The sequence below is a fragment of the Tauraco erythrolophus genome, chromosome 7 (assembly GCF_009769465.1).
Source record: "Tauraco erythrolophus isolate bTauEry1 chromosome 7, bTauEry1.pri, whole genome shotgun sequence".
Taxonomy (NCBI): domain Eukaryota; kingdom Metazoa; phylum Chordata; class Aves; order Musophagiformes; family Musophagidae; genus Tauraco; species Tauraco erythrolophus.
In genome coordinates, this window is record NC_141471.1 from 30,920,555 (window position 1) to 30,945,935 (window position 25,381).

The following is a 25,381-nucleotide window of genomic DNA, read 5'->3' on the forward strand; positions in this document are numbered from 1 at the left end:
AAAAAGATAAAAAAGACTACCTTGCCAGAAAAGGCAAGTCACGGAATTAAACCCAAATTTTCAGTAATTAACATAACAATATTCACTTGCAAACATTTACAAATTTCCTTAAGACTACCTAAGGTCATTTTGGATTGAAGAAACTGATGGGCATTCATACAGTGTGTTATCTGCCAGGTCAATGTCAGACTCTAAGAACAAACCTCTCTTTCACTTTCGGAATGGCATGTCGAAAAAGTCAGGCTAAATCTATAGTCAGAACAAGCCAACCAAACGGAATGGATGCAGGAAACAGTTTCTCATGTAATAATTTTCTATAGTTCCCAATATATCAAATCTCATGTAATAATTTTCTATAGTTCCCAATATATCAAATCAGATTATTTTAACTTTGGCAAAGGTTTGTTTCTTTTCACATCTCTTAACAGTCTCCTTCGTTTTATCTCTTCAGGCAGGTTATTAATACACAAAGATTTTTTAATAAAATACTACATCTAGCTCTTTAATTTCTACCAGGACACAAACTAAACAGGAGAGAGTTTTCTAACACATAAATGCAATAAATGATTTTTTGATTGAAGATATGCCTCACTTAAATTATAATAAATAATACTTCAAAACTACATTTCCATGTATCTTTAATTGTTGTAGTTTTTTTCTAAATTGAAGATGTCAGCCAAATTATGTCCAAATTATGGTTTACTAAGCCTGCCACAAAAGGATGACATAATTTAAAAAAAAACAACCCCAGTCTCTACTGCAACAAAGGAGGCAAATGATCCACAGTAAAGGGCTATTCCTGAAATATGTAGAGAAACTTGCTGCTAAAACTGGGAGTAACTGTGCAACTTTTACATCATTCTCTCAGAAGAACTGTCAATGCAAAATAAAATAAAATAAAAGAAATTCCAGATAAGAGGAAAACATTGGCAGTTGAGAAAAGATCCTTGCTCATGTGTGCAGGAATAAAGACTTGCATAAAGTACATCCCAATACATTTCCATTAGGCAGGTGTCCAAATCAGTCTCACAAAGCTAAACATCACCCCTGAAAATGCAGCAAATCTTTCAGTGATGGAACAGCAACAGAAATAACAGGTTACTTGACCACTGTACTCAGAGAAGACTCGATCCAATGGGCTTACACACTGAACTGCTTTTTCCTTCTTGAACTGCTCAAGGTTGGGTCACATCACCATAAGGCAGCATTGTAAAACTTGCATTCTTGCTGCCCAGACTGAAGTGTAGCTAACGGTATACCAGGAAGGAGAAGTTAACATAATGTGGTAATTACAGTTGCTCCTTCAAGTGGACGTATGTGGCTGCCCTTTCTTATGAGTGTTTTCAGTCAAGGAATCCAGTCTATCTTCTCAACTTTTGTCACATATTCACATTGCAGCAATGACTAGGCCAGTTTTTCTCATGTACAGCCAGAAACCTGCAGACTTCTTACATGAGGTCCTTGTCACTGTATTCTTGCTTTCCTGTTTTGATGTCAGCTTACCACAATCTTTTCTGCATAGGAATAAACTGTAAAACGTAAAAATTGAAACCAGTACATATGTCATCAGTAAAACAGTATCACTTATCAACAGCAAATGGTCTCATCTCTTTGCCTGAGCACACTTTATGGTCTACTGGTGAATTCTTAAGCTATCACTGAACTGTAAATCTTTGAGTGGCTTGGACACTATGCACCTCACAGGCTACTTCTGTCCTCCTTTCGAGACAGAATTGTGATCTGAACACATACACAAACTGTATCCCTTTCAGTTTGAGAGGAAGGTTTAAAACTGGAAATTGATCTTTAATAATCCAAATTGACCTTGAGAGCCCAGTAAACAGCTTATATTTTTTCCAGCATTGGTGAAGCAGTAATGCTAAATATAGTCCTAATTCAACGACCTTTTTTGATGCTCAGAGGCACAGGACATACCCTTCTTGGTACAAAATTTAGTATGCTTGCATAGCCAGAGGTGCTTAGTGACTTAGGAGTACAAAATGATCACCATTAAAAGGCTTCACTGAATTTTTACATACCCTTCTTGGCCTGAGGGTCATCACAGCTTTCATAGGTGCATGGTCCCCAGGCTGACCATGCTGAGGTCTCACACTCTATAGGACAGGGGATATGGCACAGCTGGGAGGTGCTGGGTAGAGGTCCCGTACACAGCCGACGGTCCACTGGCCTCGAGGCTGACAAAACAAAGTCAACACATTTCTCACACGTCACTGGTCATGATCCTCAGCTATAAGTGGACAGAACCATCCCTCATTCAGAAAGGCTGCTATCATCATTTTAATCTGATGAAGTGATGGTAAAATGCCTGCCTTGAAAAAATGAAACAGAAGTCAGTTTAACTCTGCAAGAATAGAGCCAAATCCGATTACGTGGAGTCAGGAAGACTGTAGATATTGCAGCACTCTCTCGGATCTAGTCCTTTCATTTAAGGGGTAGATTATGTTACTACAACAGTTGTCCACATTGCATTCTGTCTAAATCTATGTCCTGCTGTCTTATTCAGTATGTCTTCACTTAAGAAACTGAACAAAAAGCAGTATAAATCCATTTGCTCCTATATGATACCATAACTTCAAAAGCCTGCTTAATTAATATTTAGAAGATTAATTTTAAGCTATAACTTGAAACATAGTTAAAATTATGACAGATTTTGTTTTTTCTTTTATTTTAAAGACCTTCAAGTGCACACTCAGCAATAAGATCTGTGCAGTGGCAGCTTTAGTTCAAGAAAGGCTTTGTTTTAGATACCTATATGGTTTGCATATTATATATACACACATAACATTTAAAATGATTACAACTCTGCACAAGAGAATGGATTTTTTCATTAAAATATAAAGACACATGTGAAGGCAGATTCTTCTGTTTTTTAAGGATCAATAAGCTCTAGAACAGGCCAAAATCACCTTGTTCTTTCCATACTTCACTCTTCTGAATTCCCAGGTTACACAAATAATAGAACATCTCTACAAGGTGTCAGAGTAAGGCACAGAACTCTAAACTAAAATATACCATTTCATTATAAGCAAGATTTTAATTCTCTTTCATAACATAGGATTTGACACAATATTAAACTAAGCAGACAATATCTGCTAGAAGGCAAAGTGAAGTCTGCCATATTCATTCACTTTGGTTGATTGAAGAAACATGCAATTCTTTAACTTACAACACAGTCATCCTACTCCCTCAGCATTTTTTCACTTCAAAGTTGACTTATTGATTTTCTGCCACCACTACAAATAGTCTCTTTTGATGGAAAGAGCTCTCTGATAAAACATATTCTGAAATAAGTTCAGAATATGACAAAATATCCTCTGAAAGATGAGATCAATAACCACAGACACAATGTTAAAGTAAGCATCAGGTTATTAAAATATAGTCTCATTTGTAGATACGTGTGTCTCTTTCCATTCAGACTTTCTAAGTAGATGATCTTTGCAATTACAGAAAAACCATTTAATTCTCACTTTTTAAGGGGAAAAGAGAAAGAAAAATTATCAGTCTCCCTATTCTGGTTTCTCCTGTTGCCTTCTTTGGCACAGTTTTACACTGTGTTGCTCCACATAATAAAGGCATAAGAATGGCAGACAGTCATTCAACATTACTGCCTCCAGTTTACCCATCTTTTAATACACAAAATAATACAAGAACAAATATTCCAACATTTGCATAATGCTATGTTGGAATTGAATTTTATGACAGAACATTGAATTTTACAATAAGTTTGACATGCACACCTAATATGCATGATAATCAACATAATATGCATATCTGGTGTAGAACATGCATGTAAATAAACATAATGTGCTTGTAATTTAATTTGTATTGAATAGTTTATAATAAAAAAAGAAAAACGGTAAGTAATTGCTAAACGTACTTTTTTAACCTTGATTTAATCGGCGAATTGCCCAAGTGAGACAGTTGAAATCAAGGGTCAGTTACACCTCTGAGACGCAGCCTTGCTTCAGGGAACAGAGAAAGTGTTCTGGGGAATGCCCTACTTCATCTCCAGTCTGCACAGGATAAAGGACTTACCACGGCACTAGTTCATGCCATGTTACTCAGAAAAACAACAACCACTTTTCATCAGGAAGCTTTAAACAGCAGATTTTCATATCACAGACGCTCCATACCTCAACCAGATTTTTTTAAGTCTGCCACTAGAACATACTACTGTGCTACTGTCACAATCCATTTGGCTTCAAGCCAAATTTGTGATAGTCCTGAACTTCTAAAACATGAGGAATCGTGACTGTGTTTGGCTTTAAAGAGGCTGATTTAAGTAATAGAAACACTACTTCAATTTTTTGGGGGTATCTGTCCAGTAAGAATTCTATGTCTTGTCAGCAAACATTGTTAAATAAACTTCTCATGAAAACCCCTACTGAAAATATTTGCCTTTTCCATCACTCATTAAAGTGTAGGGGAAGAAATAAGTGCTTTGAGGACAGGTAAGTGGTATAATTAAATCTCTCAATATGTCAAAATACTTTTGAAATGCTATTCTTAGAACATAAGCAATGTACAAACGTCTGCTACCAGATTTGTTATATATTGCTTTTAAAACAAAAGAATTCAATAGTAGCACAGGGAAGTGATATTCCAGATTATTACAAAATATCTTCATCATTGAGGACTCGGGGTGTATGTCACCAGGATTACCCAGAATTTTTTATCTGAGATTACAGTAAAATAAGAAAACAGCCTTGCCTGAGCATCCTATGAACAACTTGCTCTCATTAATTTAAATTAATTTCTTCCAGCACCGAAAAAGTATAAATGAGCTCAACTTTTGCTGCTTATTTTTTAGCAACGATGCTTTGAGAAATGATGCTGGATGCAGAAATTTACAGTTTAAATCCTCGTCTTATCTCTTTCTTTTGATGCTCTCCTGTGACAGCAATAAAGATTGTTCTTTATTCATTGGCAGTGATGCTGAATGCTGATTAGACCGTGTATAATACCACAAGCTCTGTGCAGAATTTGACCAAATTTTGGACCAAAAATGAAAAATGAATGCATATTGATAATCTCTTTATCTCCTTCAGTCTAACTAAAAAATTAGGCTCAGAATGAATTTCAGGTTTGAAGTAGTGACCTAAAAACTAAAATGAGATTCAATCACTCTGTCCTCAAATCATCTGCCATATTAGGAAATTTTATCTGAATATATTTTATCCCCTTGTAAAGCACCTCCTAGAATGACTGCATTTCAAAAAGAACTGAAAAGAAAAAACACAGTTCTGTTCTTAAGTATTTGCTACATTTATCAAGATCTCAGCCTCCCCATTCTTCTCCAGGAACCATTAACAGACCAGTGCCCAGTAACGACCAGCTGGCAAAAAGAGTGAATTTATATGTGGCTGCATCAGTATAAGCAGACACAACTTCATTTTCCTCCTGGTCATTTGTCACGCTGGTTTCATAGTTAACAACTTTATGCTCACAAAGGAACTTTCCTCCCATCCTCATTCTATAGCAAGTCTTAAAAGTACTCGGAAACAGGTGACACAATCTACCTCATAGGCTTACTGTGAGAAGAACTGCACGACTAATAGGTTAAATACCTGAATAGAGACAAAACAATTTAAGACAGTGGCGAGTAAATGGCAGAATGACAACGGCCTCCAGGAATCTTGATTGTCAGCTACCTAATTACTACACTCACCACTGCATCTTCCTCAAGTCTAAATTTACGAAGTCTGACAGGAGACAATACAGACCTCAACACTGTGAGGGATTCTGGTTCAGGTCAGTATTAAAAGTTCAAACTCTTACTGGAACCCTAACTCAGTGTTTTAAATCTGCAAAAGGGACTGGGAATAGCAGCTGTGATGAACACAACGAAGCAATTTCCAGTGCTCAGAATGGGGAGGAAAATCAGTCCCTTGCTGAAACGGTTCGGGAGCGGGAACCGGGAGCCGCCCTGGCGTCCTGGCTGGCTAACGATCTTCATTAGTCTGAGTCCAGGCCTGTCACTTTCAAATCGATCTCGAATTTTCTGAGAACGCACAAATCCATTACACTATTTCAGAGCTAGATAAACATGTTAATTGTACACGTACAGCCAATGCAGTTCCCTTGAAAGGGACGTGGCCTCCTTGGCACGCTTCTGTTGGAAAGGCCGGGTCAGCGGCCGTAATTCACCTACCTGTTATTTCAAAAGTGATCGATAGCAGAGGTGCAGCACTAGCCTTCCACTTGCTCTGTGACTGACTTTCTGAAATAACAGGGAAACGCCACCATGAGTACATGAGGACGGATGTCTTCAAAGCAGCCCTACCGAGACAGCATTCCCCACCACCAACAGCAGACTGCCCTGAAACGAAGGCGTTTCCCCACGGCTACAACTGCCGGGTGTCTCCCCAGCTTTCTCCCATCTTCAAATTACTCCTAGCCTTCAAATGGTATCATTTAGAGGCACTGATTTGCTTGTTCCTTGGAGGCCTGGAGAGCAGCTCTTACCCACACCGAATTCAAGACGGGAAGGGAGAGAGAGGGAGGATGAGCGGAGAAGCAGCTCTTCTGAAAACCTTCCCCTAATACGGAAATACCCCAGAGCTCCTTTTCAAACTAAGACCCACTTCACCCCTAGTTTGAGCTCTTGAAAAACTGTTCTCATGTTTATGCATCCAAAGACCAGTTACATTTTAATCAGCTTTCCAGGGCGTGCAGAGATTACCTCCTGATGGGCTCTGCGTATTCCTGTCACACTCTGATAAGGGCACATTTCACACCCGCCTAAGCCGGAGGGACTCTACAGCCTACCAAAACCCTGATCATCATTCCAAACAGTAAGCTGTCACCGATTTCATTGTTACCTCTCCTGAGCTGGGAGCTTTCACTCCTTCACTCTGCGGCAGGGACATCTAAACTTCGTTCAGCAGAGGCGATGTACTAAAAGCCCTTGGATGGAAGCTGCTTTGCATGAAATGAAGTGGCTTGGAAGCTTATTCTTTAATAAATACAGATGTGGGGCCCACAGAGCACACAAGTCACACCCTACAGATCCGAGCAGTCACGCTGAAATGGATGTCAGCATTAATATTCCCCACAAACTCTACCTCTACGGCAAGTTTAAGAGTACCTTTATCCTACAGCAGAAGCCTCACTAGCCTGCAGTTTAGTCAGCTCTGGTCTAAATGCTGTATTATATACGGCTTGTAAAATGATGTAGCTTGTCCTGAAGTATGTGGCTGTATTAATTTATTCAATTTTTAATAATAACATGTGTTTACGTGAAACAGCTACAGAAGAGGATAAAATTCAATTAACAAGCTAAATGCATTTAGCTTAATCACTAATTTCTAAATCTATATGTATGCAGAAGTAGCATAAAGTACTCAAGTGTTGTTCTTCAGTATGTATTCTACCAAATGAATTAAAGATTTCATCTCCTAAGCTATTCTCTCTTTTCTTAAGAAGTTGTACAGGCTGTAACAATGACAAGGAATAACCTCTTCTATCTTTCCATTCAGGAAACAAAGCCATGAAACTATATGGGCTTAAAGTTTTCAAAGCGACTTAAGAACTTGACCAAATCAAGAAAAGAAAGAAAAAAAAATATTCCCTGAGAATGAAATATAGCAATATTTTTACATATTTCTATATTCAGTTCACATGTCCAAATTGGCATATTCCATCTGCACACCAAACCACACAGGTTCATCACCCAGCTCAAGGATAGACAGGAAATCTACAGTATATGAAGGAACTGAATCTAGGATTTCTGACCCATCTTCCCATGCTCTTTCTTACTGACAGACATTCTTCACATAAGAGTATTTTTCAGTAAATATTAAGAAAAAGTAATTTGTAGCTAGGAACCAATATTTGCAGATAGAGAATGAAATCTCTGCTACTGCAATGAAGTATTTTCACCTGAATTAGATTTTTTTATGCATGGATAACATAACCTGCAAGGTAAGAAAGCACTCATGACAGAAGACAATGGCTCTCAAGGAGCTTGGAATGCTGAAATGCGCTGGTTTCACAGTAATTCAATTGCAAGTAAATAAAATTTACCTTCTTTTTCCTTGAGGGTGTTTAAATAGGAGAGGAGATTTTCATTAGCTTGCACACAGTACACTTCCCGTGTTTGAACGCCACCTCCACACAGCGCAGTCTGATTTCCTCGCCTCTTGTCCTGTTGGCTAAGGAGAGGATCGACACGGCATTCTGTCCACTCTGTGGTCCGCCAACCGTACCTGGATAAAATTTGGTTAATTGGGTCTTTAGAAATCACTAAACCATTTTACACAGCATGAAGTTATACAAGCTGAAACATCTTGATAGCTTTATTCATCTTCTAAAAGGCCTGAGCCCCACAATTTCTTGTACACAGAGATGTGTTAAGTCTAATATTTTATGTGGGTGGAAACTTTTCCTCTGTTATTTCATTTTTGAAATCATTACTTTTTAGGAAGGTCTTTTCTGTTCAATTCCTGAAACATACTGCACATATAGATATTTTATTGGAGGGAAAAAACCCCTTGATATTCAGAGACATCTAGTCTACATTCAGCTAAGCTCTCAACACTGTGACTCGACATTTGTTTAGAGCTAGACAATATATATAAACCAAAGCCAAAATATCAAAGATATGTGCATGCTGAGAAACATAAGAGCCAGAAAAGGAGAGGGAAAAAACCACGACAACCCAACCCCCTAAAAACAAACCCCAAAGCCTCTTATTCATCTTTGATAAGAGAGACAGAAGTTTCTCCTGAATATCAAGGTAAAACTATAATTGTATTTTTTCATTATTACTTCAAAAAAACCTTTTGGTAAGTTCCTTTTTCACCACGAAGATGGCTCTGCAGTACTGAAGCATCCCTGCTGGGTACTGATGAATGATGAGAAGCTGTGAGCTTTCTAATCAGTGAATGCACAGAAAAGAAGATCTGTGACTCCCAGTTAAAACCCCAATCAGGATTACGAACTGCAAGAAATGCCACAGAATCCTTTATCCAACAAGTTCTTTAAGGCTAAATCAAGCAAACTGCTTCCCAATGTGGATGAAGATGGGGAAAGATGACATTTCAGCTCTTAAAATGAAAAATATGTACTACAATCAAAGATGCTTAACATCAAATGACATTTCCCCAGGCTCTCTTCTTAGTCTGATAAAGAAAAAACACAGTTGGGACTTTAATATTAATATCGATTAGTTGGTAAGGATTACAGCAATCTCTTGAATCGTAAAGTTCTTGGTGTCATTTCTCCTAAACTTTAAACAAGGTTAATTTATTTACTATCACTGTTAGCCTCTCCCACTTTCTATTTGGGGCCCAGTCCTGCCTTTACTGTGCTTAATACGAGTCTCACTAAAAAAGTCTAGATGCTAAACAGATGTTTATCACGTCTTTCCTATGTTCAGCATTTTGTCTGCAAACAGACACGTACTTCAGAAAATACTTCTGAGGGAAAAGATCACTGACAAATTAATATAATTAATTTATTATGGTCTTGACTATGTCTGCATATGCACATTCTCTTTTAAAAGTCAACACTAACAAAAAAATACATATTTGTTATTTTTACTATAGTTAGAGGAGGAAGTGAATTCACTATAATGGCAGATATTTGCAGACTTCAGGCTTTTAAGAAGAGCACTGAGTAATCAAAAGATTAAAAAAAACCATATAATCAAACCTGTTATTTATTTAATTATTATTTGGTTGATATTCCATTACCAGCCCTGTATGCTTAACTGAAATTCTTCATTTTAGTATAGGGAGAACTGAAATGAACCAACTTACGTAATGCATGGTGCCACACCATCTCCTTGAGAAACACACTGCTCTGTTTCTTCTAGTTGCGGGCATTCGCTTTCACTGCCGATAGGCAGCTGTTTAATGGTCCGTGATCTTGTACGATTCCCTTTAGGGGTTGTCATGTCAAAGCAGGTTTTGGAGCAGGGTGTCCATTCTGACCACTCTGACACCTGGCACTCCTTCGTGATCACACAGGACTGGAACGTAATGGGCAACTTGTCTTGTTCGCAGAAGCTGTAATAAGAGCGCGTTACAATTTTCACCACACATAATTACAGTCATGAACTCCTACAGAAAAGTGCTGTCCATTGCAACATGTAAAGTCAGTAAATGTTTGTAAAGCTGTTAAGTTCCAGTTCACATGTATTTGATCCCAAAAACTCAGGCAAAAGGGCTTTAGCTTAAACTGACTCAAACCAGATACATAAGATTTGCTATAGTTAGAAATGACCAGTATTGCCACATCTGTGATCAAAATTAAAATATAAATCTTCATACATATATAAAAGTACAAAAGAGCAAAATTTTTTACTTTTAGGTATACTAAATTATTTTTCTTGGAACAAAAAGGAAATGAGGGATCAATAACAGAATGGCCATACAATGTTTTTGAAGAGAACCAAGTGCTCAATGTCATCTTTTCCAGATTTCCACACTCTAAATTGTTTAAAAAATCATGTTAAATACATTGAACACTTGGTCACTAATTATTGGCTTTGTTAACATCTGGCATATTGCCACAGTGATGCCTCATGATCTAAAAGGGGAATGATCTCTCCCTTAAAATAGAGTCTTTCCTGCTAGAGTGAAATCACAGTCTTAATTTCCTGTTTCTCATGCAGGTTATCATTTCATTTCATTCCCACCTGATTGCTTCATTTGTATATTGCACAGGTTGTCCACAAGATTTTCTTCTTCTAAATGTCTCTGCATTTTTAAATGTTATAGCCTAACAAGAAACTAACTTATTTCTACTTGAAACCTTGATTCACAATAGGAAAATGAGCAACATTAAAGTGATCATAATTTTAACTTCTTAATTACAATTACAACATAAATATATTTATCATGTCTGTTTTGGAATAAAATTCTGGCTTCTGAAGTAGTTAAACAGACAGGGAAAAGATTTATCTGCACTGCAGATGGCACAATGAACCCTCTGTTCAGTACCAGTCCTATAAGCAACACAACAAAGGCTCATTTTTTTTCTTTTAATAGAATAGAAAATAATACAGAATAATGAAAATTTACAAAAATTTTGTTGCTCTAGAAAACTTTGCTGTACCCATATATGCAACATCGTGTTGAACTGTTATGAACAATATTTTTTAATACTAGAACTAGGAATATTTGGATGAGACTAATAGGAGATTTGAAAATACAATAAGTGAAAGCACTTCTACACACAGGAGGCAGTGCAATCCTACACCTTGCTAACAGAAGATCCTGCTGTGGAGAGAGTGTCAGCAGCTTCAGAAAGAAGTTGGATGAATTTGTGGACAATAGGTTGACAATATATGGATACTAAAATGACATGGCAAATTACATATACTTGCCACCGCCCCTAATACATTGACTTTGAATATTGGAGGAACACAAGGGAATGGATTGCAAAAGGCAGCCAGGGCTCATGTGCTTGGTCTTTAAATAGCATCTCCCTTTACCACTGCTGGAGACAATGGGCTGGCGGCACTGCTGGGCTTGACAGACCATAGGGGATTTCTCAGTAGGGGATTTCTTTAAAAAGGTGGGGGGAGAGGATTTCTTAAAACAGGTGGGGGGAGAGGATTTCTTAAAAAAGGTGGAGGGAGGGGGTGGGAAACACCTAACACATGATAGGCACCATTTATTCTGCTTAAGCACAGAAATGACACTATTTGAGGTGAAAGACACTGAAAGCTTCTAAGAAAATTTTCTTTAATAATGAATTTTTTTCACCTTAATCTAGCCCCATCTGGCACAGGACTACAGTACTGTCAAATTTGATAGAGTGGTTTTTGTACCTTTGACAAAATGTATAGACTCATTTATCTTGCAAAGATACACGTTTTAATGACTGCAGAAAAAGATCTGTTCCTTATGAATTCTAATATGGACAGTATTTGTAAATCATTCAGGAGAACAGGCGACTTATCATCAGCTTCGCCCAAATTCATTTCCAACTTGACTCCTGCGAGAGCAGACAAAGCCAACGTCTTCATACATATTGTGACTGGGGCTGAGTTTAATTATAGACGCATATTGCCAAGGAACATGCACAAAATTGCCACCACAAAGAAGCTTTGGTGTGGAGTGAAGAGATCGATTAATGATCTGTAGTTCTCCCTGCGTTTTGCATCTGCTTCAAAGTTATTTGGGAGAAGTGTTATATGAGAAAGACTAATATTCATTCTCAGAAGTTGTTTTACTAACTAAATAAATAAATACATAAGTTCTCTTTCTTCACTGAAGCTACCTTCAACCTGCCTGTATCCCCAAACTGTCACAAACCGTAAAGGTGTCCCTGGCTGCGACTGGCTGTGATTCCTACACAGCTTCGTGTAGAGATTGTTTCCTTCCCTGATAAAGGAAACCTCCAGCGCAACACGGAGGTCAAGTTCTTTGGCATGATTGATGCATAGGAGAAATGAGATCCTGAGCTGCAACCAAACTCAAAACTAATGCACTTATCACCTTTTTCAAATAATATTCTGAGCTAGGAATTTTTATTGTAGATTTTCTGAATAAAGTAGAAAAAAATAACAAAATTGAGCCAGTGTAACAAGGAAAAAAAAGTTTTCCCACAACCGTATTTGAAAAAAAACCACTTTAACGGAAAGCTGGCAATCAACTCCACCCAAAAATTAAGGCTAGACTTGCGAACTAATGACATTTATTAATTTTTAAAAGATATAGTCACTTCTTGAATGATTACTATAGATCCCAGGCACATTTCAGATTTCAAGTGCTTCTAGATCATTCATAAAGAATTCAACATAAGCATTACTGCAACTTTAGATAACAAATTTTCATTTCAAAGTTCCCTAAACTGTAATTGCTATATATGCATAAAGACTTCCTGAAGTTTCTCGCTTTTCAGTATCTATAATCTTGAATGCCATGACACTGAAGACCTTCTGTGGATCGTGAAAAATGTATTTAAAAATTTACACCTAGTTTTGTTCAAGGACTCAACTGAAGAGTTCTTTGGTCAGTGGTATAGGCTCAGCAGGCTAGTACCTTCCACTTAATGCTCTTTTTTTTGTTGTTATTAAAAGCTGTTGTTCATATAGCTTATATATTTAAAACGTTCAATATCTTGTTTGTTGTTAGTTATTTCCATATGTGGGCATGTAGAGGATCCAAATAGAATTGTACCATGTTACTAGTCCCATTGTTTCTTTATGATTGTTGATAGAAGAAAAGCAATAGAGTTAAAGCAAACCTCACTTCAAATATTTACTTATAAAATTAATTGATTTTAAATGAAATACAAAACAATTAAGTTTTTAAGTTCTTGTAACCAGAATATAAATATTACTAGAGAGACAAATATAAGGCAAAGTCAGTTATCCATTTATTTTCTTGCTTGCTTATTAAAACCATGCACCACTTGCAGTATTACATAAATACTTACAAGTAGCTGACATTGTTGTGAGTCTCCAGCAAACAATCTCTTCACTGTTATACATACTGTCATATTATTTTTGGGAGAGGGCAGTGACAGTCACAATTAGCAAAACAAGTGTCAGATAAGCAAATTAATGGTTGCTTCTTCTTTTAACACGTGGTTTTCTCTGAAGAAGTTAGACAAACTGTGAGAGCTAATTGCAAATGGCCATTATCACGAGTTTTCCTTTGCGTTGCAGGCAGCAGAAGGTGGCATACTGGATTGTAAGAACTGTAACTCTTAGTGTTGCATTCTAGATCAAGCAGGGACTAAGGAAGCACCACATTTAAACTCTCAGTAAGTCAAATCTCTCTAAACAAGACTCAGGTAAAACTCTTTAGTTAAGTAAATGATTATTGAAGTGCTTCGATCTCTTTGGAGGTAATACAGTAGATTCATAGATTCATAGATTTCTAGGTTGGAAAAGACCTTAGAGATCATCGAGTCCAACCATCCCTAATCCCCATTAAACCATATCCCTAAGCAGTTCATCCACCCTATTCTTAAACACATCCAGGGATGGGGACTCAACCACCTCCCTGGGCAGCCTATTCCAGTGGCTGACAACCCTTTCAGAGAAGAAATACTTCCTAACATCCAACCTGAATCTCCCCTGACTAAGCTTATACCCATTTCCTCTTGTTCTATCACCCAACACTAATGTAAAGAGCCCTTCCCCTACCTTCCCACCATCTTTTCTCAAGTATTTGTAGGCTGTAATCAGGTCTCCCCTCAGCCTCGTCTTCTCCAAAGAAGATCACAGATCTTTTCCCTCACTATCACCTTTCCCTGTCCCAAGTGCACATACACCTATTACCTGCAATCAAACTAATCTACACTTATTTTCATGTTGCATTTCTTCATATCCCCCTTTCCCAGGAAATTTGGGAACAATGGATTTGATGTTCCAAAGTTGCCTCTCATTTTTCAAAGAACTTTTTTTTCTTTTTTGACTCTTGACACCTTCAAAATATTTGCAAGAGATTTTCAAACTTTATCTTAACAAGAGAAAAAGATGTTTCCCATACCTTTCAGTGCAGATGACTATATACAGACAGACATCCATAATTAAATTCACTAATATTGTATTGTATAAAAATGCTAACTCTGAAAGATACATGTGCCATTTAAAAAGTTCAGCATATGTAATAGCTTAGCTGAGGAGGTTGGTCACATTTTCTTTAAATGTCAGATTCAATAAACTGCATAGATTGATTCCTAATCAAGACCTGGGAATGTCTTTGTTACACAAACTAGTGTCTTCTGGGTTTGGTACCTAATGTTACAGATTTCAGCTCCACAAATAAAGCAAAGCATATTATCAAGCAGACTGTTCTGCACTTTCTGATGGATTTATGCATCTGCTTTAGTTACCCAAAGTTGGATGAATCTCTTCACAGGAGAAAAAGCAAAAGGGCAGGTAACAGATCAGAAGATAAAAACAGATAGTTAATATTCATTTCATAATACCACTCAAACCAGTAGAAGTTCTGAATTGCATATATCCATGCTCTGTGTACCTTCAGTAACATCTAGGCACATGCTATGTGCAAAGTTAGCCATTCAAAAAGCACAAGGAGTGCACAAATAAGTCCTCGCTATCAAGCCATACAGTTCTCTCTTGATCATTGCTTGGGAACCTCCAAGAAATGCATGAGTTGCATTAAAATGCTGTAATAAGTCAACAGAGCAGATTGGATAGAAGAAGAGGTAGCATAGGGGTAACACAAAGTCTGCAGGAGCTTACTCTCAATCCAGTGAATATATTCAAAGGACAGTGTCCTAAGTGTCTGTCTTTTGGCACAGAAGAGGGAATTATACAATCTGAAGTAAGGCTGTGGTTTGAGAAAGTACCATTTGAGACAAAAGATAGATATAGTGGGAACTCAAGCTTAACGTATATAAGCATGTAAATGACATAGTGGAAAAAGAAGTCAATCTCAAGCAAAACAAAACATCACAGGGGATGAAGGAGCCCTATTGCAATTAAGCCAACACAAAAACTATTCCTGACTTCAAAAACTTAGATTAGAAAAATGAACTAAAGAAAAAGGTAGTGCTAGTTCAAAGGGCAAAATACAGAACATAATTGCTGCTTAACCTCTTTTGGAGATGTGTGGTCAGGAATTGGTGTCTACTCACGTTCTGTAGCCTCATTTTTGGTCTTACAGCAATAAATAAAAACTAAGTATCACTTTGGATACAAAGGTTCCCCCTGGGGATTTCAAAGTAATTTATGGGATAATTAAGGCTATGGACACAAAAATAAAGAATGAAGCTTGAGGCATAAGCCTGGAGCTTTGTACCTGTGTACAAATAAGCAAGCTGTGCAGTTGAAAGCAGTCTCTTCATTGGAAGATAAGCTTTTAAATGTGTGATAAAATTAAATTTGTCAAGAGGTAAAACAATTCTTTCTGACATATCCTAAATTCCTATTAGAGAGTGAATTCTGTTTTAATAATTTTTAAAAATCAGGACAACTCGATTTGATATGCCAATGACCTGCCTGAGTGTCTGTAATCTCAGTGTCAAAATTTATCTTTTAAGTTGTGTAGAAAAGTCATGGAAGATATCATAGGAATTTCCTTCTCTATGAGGTCAACTAGGAAATATTTTAATATTTTTTTCTTTTTATTTTTTCCAATAGATAAAGCCATGCATATTGCATGCATAAAGCCAAATATACAGTAATGCATGACCATAGGACTGATTTCTAAATTTATGCAGAATTGATAGGAAAAATAAATAGGTTTTAAGCAAGGCAGTAGGACTCATTTTACTCATTTACTCATTTTACATGAGCTATACATAACTTACTTGCACAAGTAAGAGATTTTCTATTTTTGCTGGTTTTCACTCCATATCATATTGGACTGATAACTAGAAAGGAGAGTTAATGAGAAAAGATGAACAGCAGCATGAGAATGGCTGAGTGGTTCTAACTAATAATCCATGCAGTCTGATACCTGCCTTGGCAGTAGCAAATGGAGGGCAAAAATGGAAAGACAGCAAGTATTCGGTCACAATTTCCCAACGTACCCTCCTCTTTTCCAGCAAACTGTGGCTTAAAGACTTCCTGAACACTCAAGAGCCCTTTATAGTTTTCCTCCGTGGATCAGTGTAAACGTTTTCTGAACCCAGATAATATTTTGGCATCCGCATCATCTTGGAAACAATGAGTTACATACCTTTTTTACCCACCAGTAACTGTAGATAGCTATTTTTACCTTAAAAGTGCTCCATTAATTTCATTTTCTGGCTTCAGGCCTTGCATAACCATAATCTATTCACTTTCTCTGTAGCATTTGTGAGCTTAGAGACTTCTATAAGCTCTCTCCTCGACTGTCTTTTTGTTAGGTCCAAGAGTTCTCTTTCAGTTAGTCTCATTTATTTGAACACAGTTATATCCTGCAATCCCAGATCCTTTCTACTGCATGTGCAACTTTGAGATGTAAAGCTGGCCTGGATTTGAGGGTTGTTCAAGATTCATTCTGAGGACACTCCCAAAATATCCGCACATTACTATATCTGGACAATCACTAAGTTAATGGAAATTTGAGTCAACATATCCAATGTATTAAGGAGATATCATTCTGAAGATCAGTTTGGTGCTTTCCCCAATACAGCTGGTCTTCATGTTCAAACATAGCAGAGCTACAACGTGGAGTTTGCAATCTAAATCTAAAATTCTACAGTGGAGAACATGTCCTTTACAATAAATTCAGTTCATTCACCCAGTGCTGGTATTTAACAAGAACCGCTATTCACTGGTTTTACCTATAACGTAAAGTAATCAACAAGGTCAATGTAAGCCAAATAGTCTCTTCAATAATTTTTGTCTGCACTATTTTGCAATATTTTCTCTGTTCCTTCACCGTTATCAACATTCAGCTTTGGTTTTCTTTAATGAAAATTTCACAGCCATTATTCCTTATTTTCATTCACTGGAATTCTATTTATTTTTTCTTTAGCTGATTTCCCATTTGATTACATACAGAGATTTCCATTGTTCTGAAATGAATAACCTGGCTACAGTTCAGGAGGGAGACTGATGCCAACATAAACTTCTGGCACTCATAGGAAAAAAACTATGGGTCAGAGCTGGACTGAAACGGATTAAAGTGGAATTTTACCTGTAAATTGAAAACTGTGCTCTTTCAAGCCTGGCTCGGTATTTAATGTAGCAGTGGATTATGTCCCCAGGCTCTTTGCTCCTGTGGCTCTGAAGTTCACTGCAGGCACACCTACAGGTCTGCCCAGGCTGCTCCAGTCCTGGCATGGCCAACCTACCCTCAGCCCTGGTATGGAAATCAGACACTCCCATATCTTACCATGCTCAGAAGAGTTTAGCACAGCAGGTGTTACTAAGAGACACACAACAGACATCAACAATGTCAGACATCACAAAAAAAAAAAACTAGGAAGAAATTATGTTCTTCCTTCTTTCAGTAACCTGATCTAGTTGAAGATGTCCCTGCCCATGTCAGGGGGTTTGGAACTAGATGATCTTTAAGGTCCCTTTCAACACAAACCCATTGCCTCTCTCATACTATATAGTATCACAGGGATTAGATATCACATGCCATTAGTGATCAGGAAGGACTGTGAGGTCAGTACCCACTCTGTCTGCTGAGTAGTTCAACTCCAGCACCTTTGGGGAGGGAACTTTCTCTATCATTCTTTTTGAAGAACGCTACTCCATTTTCAGCAAAAAATGCAAGCTCTGCTTGTATTCCAAAGCAAACCCCCACAACATAATATAATTATGTTTTGAATATCCAAGATCGAATGAATGAATTAAAAACTCAAGAGGAGTGAAGAAGGCATAACGGAAAACTAGGCTAACTGCCTGGAAGAAACCAATACTGAGTATGACATGAGAGGTTCAGTAGTTCAGTAGAAAAAGGGCGCTGCTTCTGAGGGTTTCAGATCAAAGCACAACCAACATGCTCAAGAAATTCAGAATCCTTTAACAGGTTTTTAAGTGGCTTCATCTGAATACTAAGGAAGAAAAGCAAAGATTATCTGGCAGATAAAAGAACACATAGTGGGGTCTCTCAAAGCAGAATAACTTAACCATTTCGTGGCCTTGCATGTCTTGCACATCATCAGGCATCTTCTACAATCAGCTGTATCATCAGGAACCATGAGAGTCTCTCTTGAATTCTCTTTGATTTCATGAGACATTGCGTCATTGAATACCATTAGTAAAACGGTTTTCAATCTTTCCCACTGGCCACAAGATGAAAACTATTGACATACAAGCCTGTTTAATCAAACCTGTCTGCAGAAAGACTTGGAACAGCAACAACTTGCTCAGAGAACACCAAAACTACATGTTGGTTCAGCACTTGAAAACCAAAACATACACACACAAACACAGAGAAGTAGACTTGTAGAGGCTGCATTTTTGACTGAAGGGCAAGCTAGAGGAAGCTTTTGGCATAGAATCAGAAAGTAAATTTGTGATTCAAAAAATAACAATTTAAAAACCCCAGCAAAACAAACCACTAAGCTGGACAGATAAACAGGTCCTTGCAAGACATCCTACAGCCACGAATGAACATTGACCCAACTTGCAAAGAATCCTTAAACCAATGAAGAAATTAAAGCAGGAATTTGAATACAAGCATATTTTACTTTTCTCAGTAGAGAGAATCTCAATAGATTGCTTAAAGTTTCTTCAATCTCAGTAGACTGCTAAAAGAAATGAGACTGTAAGGAATGCTTTCCAAAGGCCGCATCTGCTTCTCATAACTGTAACCTCATAGTGAAGGGGTAAAACATTGTACCACACCGCTCGTTAGCATCCCATCCTAGAAAAGCTTAGGCTTATGCTGCTGTGAAATCTGACTACCTGTGGGCAGTCCCACACCCTAGATCCTCAGGCCCTCTAACAGAACCACCTCGCAGAAACAATCTGGCTGGGTCAGGAGGTCAAATCAATCTTTGAAATATATGCACCCATGTGTGCAATTTTCTACTGCAACCTTCAGTGATCACTCTACTAGTCAGGAGGCCTGAGGAAATCTAGTAATATTCATGCTGAACATTAATCCTTTGTGTTATCTGGGACTAAATACAGACCTTAATAATGCATGTGCAAGGGTCTCCTCCTTGCTCTTTATCTGATCACCATGGAACCTTAAAAGATGCTTGGTATAAGTAAGAGGGATGTTGGAGTTAACATACAGAGACAAGAATCAAGCACAATATCCAAATGCGTTGCAACAAGTTATTTATCTTATATTCAGTGTTCTCCTCAGAGTTCATACAGCCTGTTGGATGCATTAACCTCGAAAACAATCAAATGAACTCTATATCATTCTTGGATCAAAGATATAGTTGAATTTGGAAAGAGATTGTGATAAACTCCTTGGTATAAAGAAAATAAATAGTTTATTTTCTCATAAATTAAATAAAATGAAAAAAAAAATCTGTTTAATGAGCAGGTATTAGCAGAAATAGTAGAAAGGTGATTTAACTCAAGAGTTTAGATAACTCCCATTAACTACTCTGAAGATATAAAATGTAATCTTTAAAGTCTAGTCATCCTTGAGAGCTTCAGTTTATGGTTGGTATGCACTTGTTTCTTTAAAAAAGTCAGTGAAAATTCAGTGCCTGTATTTTTTTCTAGTGCTAAATCTAACTAGTATCCCTCATGACATAGTGCTGATTCATTTTCCCTACAGCTGCATTGTTTAGTATTACTCATATTGTACATTGTTCTGAGAAACTGTTAGTGCCTCACAGTATAATGGGCTGTTATAATCACACAATGAGGCCACTTTTATTCATTTACAAATCAAGTACTGTCCACCTAAGTGCTTTTCACAAGACTACTTTCCCATGATCCTTTCACAACTTTAATTAATTATGCCACAAAGAGGCACAGCAAAAATAGTTTTGAAAAAAACCAAAACCACTCAGGCTTTCTACATTATGGAAGAACAGAAAACAGAGATTATAACTACTGCATCAAGGAAAAATATATGAGCTAATACAGGCAAAGCAACAAGAAGTTCTATTACACCCTAACAAGTGGCAACAACAGCTGCTGCGGGGCTGTTGCAGATACCATGAGTGTCTGAGGAGACAAGAAAGCAGATGTGTTCAGGGAGAGGTACTATCTTTCACAGTTCAGTGATACAGGGACATGTATGTACAACCCATGCTATAGATAATCCTAAAATACGTAGAGCAGGCTATTTGGCAATAGTCTACATTTATTAAAGTTTTTTGGGAGGGATTTCTCTTTGTCAGTGTGAATTTTTATTACATAGCATTAACCAGCACTTACTTTGACCGTAACAGTTAGATTCATGGAGTTATCAGCAAAGGAAAAAAAACCAACCACCACAATGTCAAACTTTGTGAATAAAAATATGCAATATCTAAGTTAAAATACAAAAAATATATCTTACTAAAATTCTATTATTAACATTAGTTGTGTTTCAGGTATTATTTTAGATTTGTTCCCTGTATCGATGTTTAGCTTTAACAATATCACTGGTTTCATTTCAGTGTCCAACAATTGGAAAAAAGTGATCAATATTAGGAAGTAGGCTGGACTTTTCATTTTCAGTGGGACCACTGAAAGTTAGGCACTGAAGTACCTGACTCTGTTCTGGGGATCTGCAAGTGAAGCAGAACTCTGTGACTTCCCATCCAGTGCAGTCCTCCATCCCCTGGGGACAGTATCTCCCAGGAAGATGTTCAGCTGACATGCTGTACCATAACTTTATAAAGCTCATTGAGAAGATGGGGGGCATACTCTATGTCCCAGACTACCCTTAGCAGTCACATAACAGAAGGAATGAAATATCTCTAAACAAGTAATACATTCTAGTTTGTTCCTTATGGGACTATTTACATACTATGGCATGATATAAAGATGCCCAAAATTTAGAAAAATATTTCTTAATTTACATTCTGAAAGTTTTATTTATCTGGGCATATTAAAGTCAATTAATAGTAAAATTCTCTGACAATGAGGCATAAAAGATGCATAAAATTACAGTGTGAGAGAATCTTTGGTAAAGATCTCAGGGCCTAATTCCATTTACTACTACGCACCTTAATCTCTTACTAAATTAAGGCTAGAAATTCAACACAGCATTCATTCACAGAATTCATTTGTTCATTCATAGGATTTATGGCCACAAGAGATTATCAGAACATGTAGTTTGACCCTCATTACATTACAAGCTATTATATTTTGCTAAGTAAGACCAATTACATGTATTTGAATAAAATTGTATTCTAGAAAGAAATCCAAACTTGATGCTTTGCACAAAAATATATGAATGCCATATATCTAAATGACAGAATTACTACGCACTATATGAAAAGAGTTAAAATATGTTGTGGAGAAAGAACTGGTTCATTGCTGTTGTTTCAATTATTCAGCACAGTGTGTACGTTTCCATCTTAAATCTAGATTTTGGCATGGTATGTCAAATGTATAGCAATACTGACAAGCCACTGTCAAAACAGCAGCCTCAGCAAGATGATGGAGCAGGTACTTAGAATAGAAAGGAACACCCAGTGAATAATATTATCCATATCTGCAGACTGTACTGTCTCCACTGAAATCACATTAAAAATCTACAAGATGCTTCTGACTTTCAAATTTGTGGAAATTCTAAAAGCACAGTGGAAAATGGTAGGAAAGCAATACATTTGCATCCTCTTTCTTTAATAATATTTTACATTTTTATTATCCCAATGCATCTGACAATTATCCTGCACTTTTTAGTTATCAGGAAGTTTTTCTTCCAAGATGACTGTCATCTTCCCTGTTCTCCATTTGTTAACGAGCACATGCTCTGAGTAATTTCAAGTGAATTTATCAAGACTGTATATAGCTCATTATCCAAATATGTGATATTCGCAGGTGTTCTGTTACTGAACCATTTATGGCTTCTAAACCCTTACAGTGTGGTGAGCTTGGAGGCTTCCTCTACAAAAACAGATGTAGAGCTGCCTTTATAGAAACATAAAAACATCTGTAGACATGCATACTTCCATCAGGTCCTCAATGAACAAGCTAAAGGTTGCTTAGCTCCTTCATCTATACAACCTGTCCTCTCTGCATAGCTTGTTCCTCTCCTTCCTACAGCCTGTCTCCCTGAAGCTACTCCACCTTAGCCACTGCCATCTTCATAGACACCACCCTTTCTGCCTGCGGCCTCATGGAGAGGCTCAGAGAAGTTCAGAGAATCTTTTAAGGCTATTTCTAAGCAAGGATATATTACAGGGTCCAACAAACTGACCTGCTGTAGTATGGGTCTGAATCTCTCTGTGCTTTCTGACAGCATATACCCCAGGGTGACTTGCCTGCTTCTCAAAATCAATGGCATAAAGAAACCAACAGGCTTATGCTGTAATTTTTTTATCCTCCTCCACATAGTCTATAACTTAAAAGGAGAGTGAGAGTCCATAAAGTGGATGGAAGCATTTGTTGAATGATTTCGAAGGAGAGTGCTTGGATCACAAGGTTTCAGGACCTGGAGGGATGAACAAAGTTAAAACGCCATTCTAGAGAAACAGATTCTCTCTTTTTCTGCCAATACATCCTGAGTATCACTTGGTTACCAGCCTAAATACTCAGTTAGCCTTTCTCTAATTTCTCAGTCCCTGGGTATCCAGCTTAAGACTTGTGGTCACTAGTGAAGACAATGGCTGTGCTTAAGCAGATACAGGTCTACGTCAGGTAAACTGAAAAATGGGCATTATATACCTCAAAGCGGATGACCAAAATTAGCAAGACAATTCAATAATTTTGGCCCCACTTGTCATCTCTCATGTCTCAACTGTAATATTGGAATAAATAAAAGCTTGAACTCTCCCAAACTCGAAAGTTGATAAAGCACTGCAATTAGACCATTACAGAAACTTCCAAGAGAGTTTAATTCATTACAAGGTGTAGATCTAGTTTGCTAGATATTGCATGAATGCACAGAATCAGTGAGGAGGATGAAAATAAGTAATAAATAATTACTTTCTGAGAAGGACAGAGGTGAAACAAATTAAACACAATCATACCATGAAATGTGCAAAGGGGCTAAACCAATCTGCCCAGAAACTGATCAGCATTTCTTAAAAGCTGGATGCTTTTCTTTCCCACCATTATGTTCCACTGCTGTTACTGTGTAATGTTGTTTCTCAACAAAGAAATAAAAGCCCTGAATATATCTAAAATTTTACTGTTTCTTGAATTCTCACTTAAAGCAATCAATAATGTTCAGCTTTAGAAACAGGTCTCCGCCACAGAGGTGCTGCCAAGGGAATATTAACCAGTTCTAGGGACTAGAGCAGAAGAGCTGCTGGGGACAGCTTCCTGCTTGGCCTCCTCCATTTCTCCCCCCATTCAGACAGGGAGAGGTGTTTTGGTCCCAGCTTAAGCAAGATAAAGAAGCCACATCCAAATGACGGAGAAAGAGAAAGGAAATAGTGCAGAAATTCCTGGGGCTTTTTCCTTCTTTTTTTTTTTTTTTAATAGGCAATTATATCCTTGAAGAACTGCTTTAACTACAGCCACATTTGCAGCCATTTGAGCTCCATGACTCTTAGCAGTTTCAGGCTGTGCCCACACCTGTGAACCAACTGCTACAGGGGAACTTGATGCACTTGGTCAGTGAATTGCGAAATCTTTGCTGAAGTGCAGAAACCTACAGGCCAAGAAGATACTCTTGTTCTGTTCCATGTTCTTACAGTTATAAATGTCCGTGCTCATAACCTGCTCCAGTCACTCCAAATATCAAATTCTTTCCCCAATCCAGTGGGTTCTCAATAAAGCATCTTAGTAAAATGGTTGTATAAATTAAATGCTGCTAAAACAAAATATCTTTCTTAGACTTGTACAAAAACAGTCAAAACATTTTTGCTAAACTTTCCCCCAAAAGTCTGCTCAGGAAGACAATTATGAGGAAATGCTTGAGACCCAATGGTAATCATTTGGCAGAGTAGAAGAAAGCAAACCCAGAGTATATAGGACGATAGAAAATGAAAGGCTTAACATGAGGCACAATCATCACAACTTGTAACAGTGCGACAGATTTGTAACTCAAAATGAACTTTTAGACATGTTTTATGTTTCTCTACATTGACAGTTTGATGTCTAAGGGCTCTGTGTGAGACCTCTGGCAAACTCCACTGTCACCAAAAAAAATAAGAGGAAACATTTCAGAGGATCAGTATTGTCCATTACACTAACAGTAAAACTATTCAGGTTTTGTTAGCTATCCAGAACAGTAATTTTATAAGTTAGCTTTAATTACTGAATTCTTTCTTCAACAATTCTATTTTTAAAATATTTTCAGTGCACCAGAATTTCAGACTAAGGGAAACATAAAGCAAATATAGGCCATGTAACACATACATTATCGCAGAACAAGCAATACAAAATCCAGTATTTCATCCTTCACGGGAGACTATGTATTGTTCACTCGGCAATAAAGTGTATAAATTACACTTTGATTTTCTTGTTTCAATTCTCTTACCCATGTCTGGTGCACTCGTGTCGAGAGAATTTGCCTTTTTGAAGTTTTGCTGACAGCGTTACAGAATAATTTTCTCTGGAGCACCCTTCTGAAACTTGTTTTTTGAAACCCCTTCTATACTACACCAATTTTGCTACGTCTGCAAAAAAATATTACTTGCCTGAGGGTTTTTCTTCTTCTTTCAGTCATGCTGCCAGGGGGCTGATTGTTTCTGATTGCTAAAGTCAAAATTCCCTGAAAACGGACTATTAAAGCTGAAGAGCATTTCACATGAGCATGGCAGGTTTTCCAGTCACCCTACTTGTCCATATTATTTAGTAACACAGTTACTATGTGACAAAGATTATAAAATCATTTGAGCTGGCTGCATTGACAGTCTGGGCAGATAAATAATTCTATTGCTTGAGATGCTGGAATGCCAATCATAGAAC

At 37.4% G+C, this 25,381-nt stretch overlaps 1 protein-coding gene across 1 annotated transcript in view; it reads right to left on the bottom strand.

The window, feature by feature from the left end:
* The window catches only part of THSD7A (thrombospondin type 1 domain containing 7A), a 208,175-nt gene that overhangs the window by 96,844 nt on the left and 85,950 nt on the right, over positions 1-25,381 (bottom strand). The window contains exons 3-6 of the mRNA XM_086614618.1: positions 9,783-10,031; positions 8,047-8,228; positions 6,173-6,241; positions 2,040-2,195 (exon numbers count right to left, since the gene is read on the bottom strand). Coding sequence (XP_086470744.1) covers positions 2,040-2,195; positions 6,173-6,241; positions 8,047-8,228; positions 9,783-10,031 — 656 coding nt within the window. The remainder of the gene's footprint in view (positions 1-2,039; positions 2,196-6,172; positions 6,242-8,046; positions 8,229-9,782; positions 10,032-25,381) is intronic.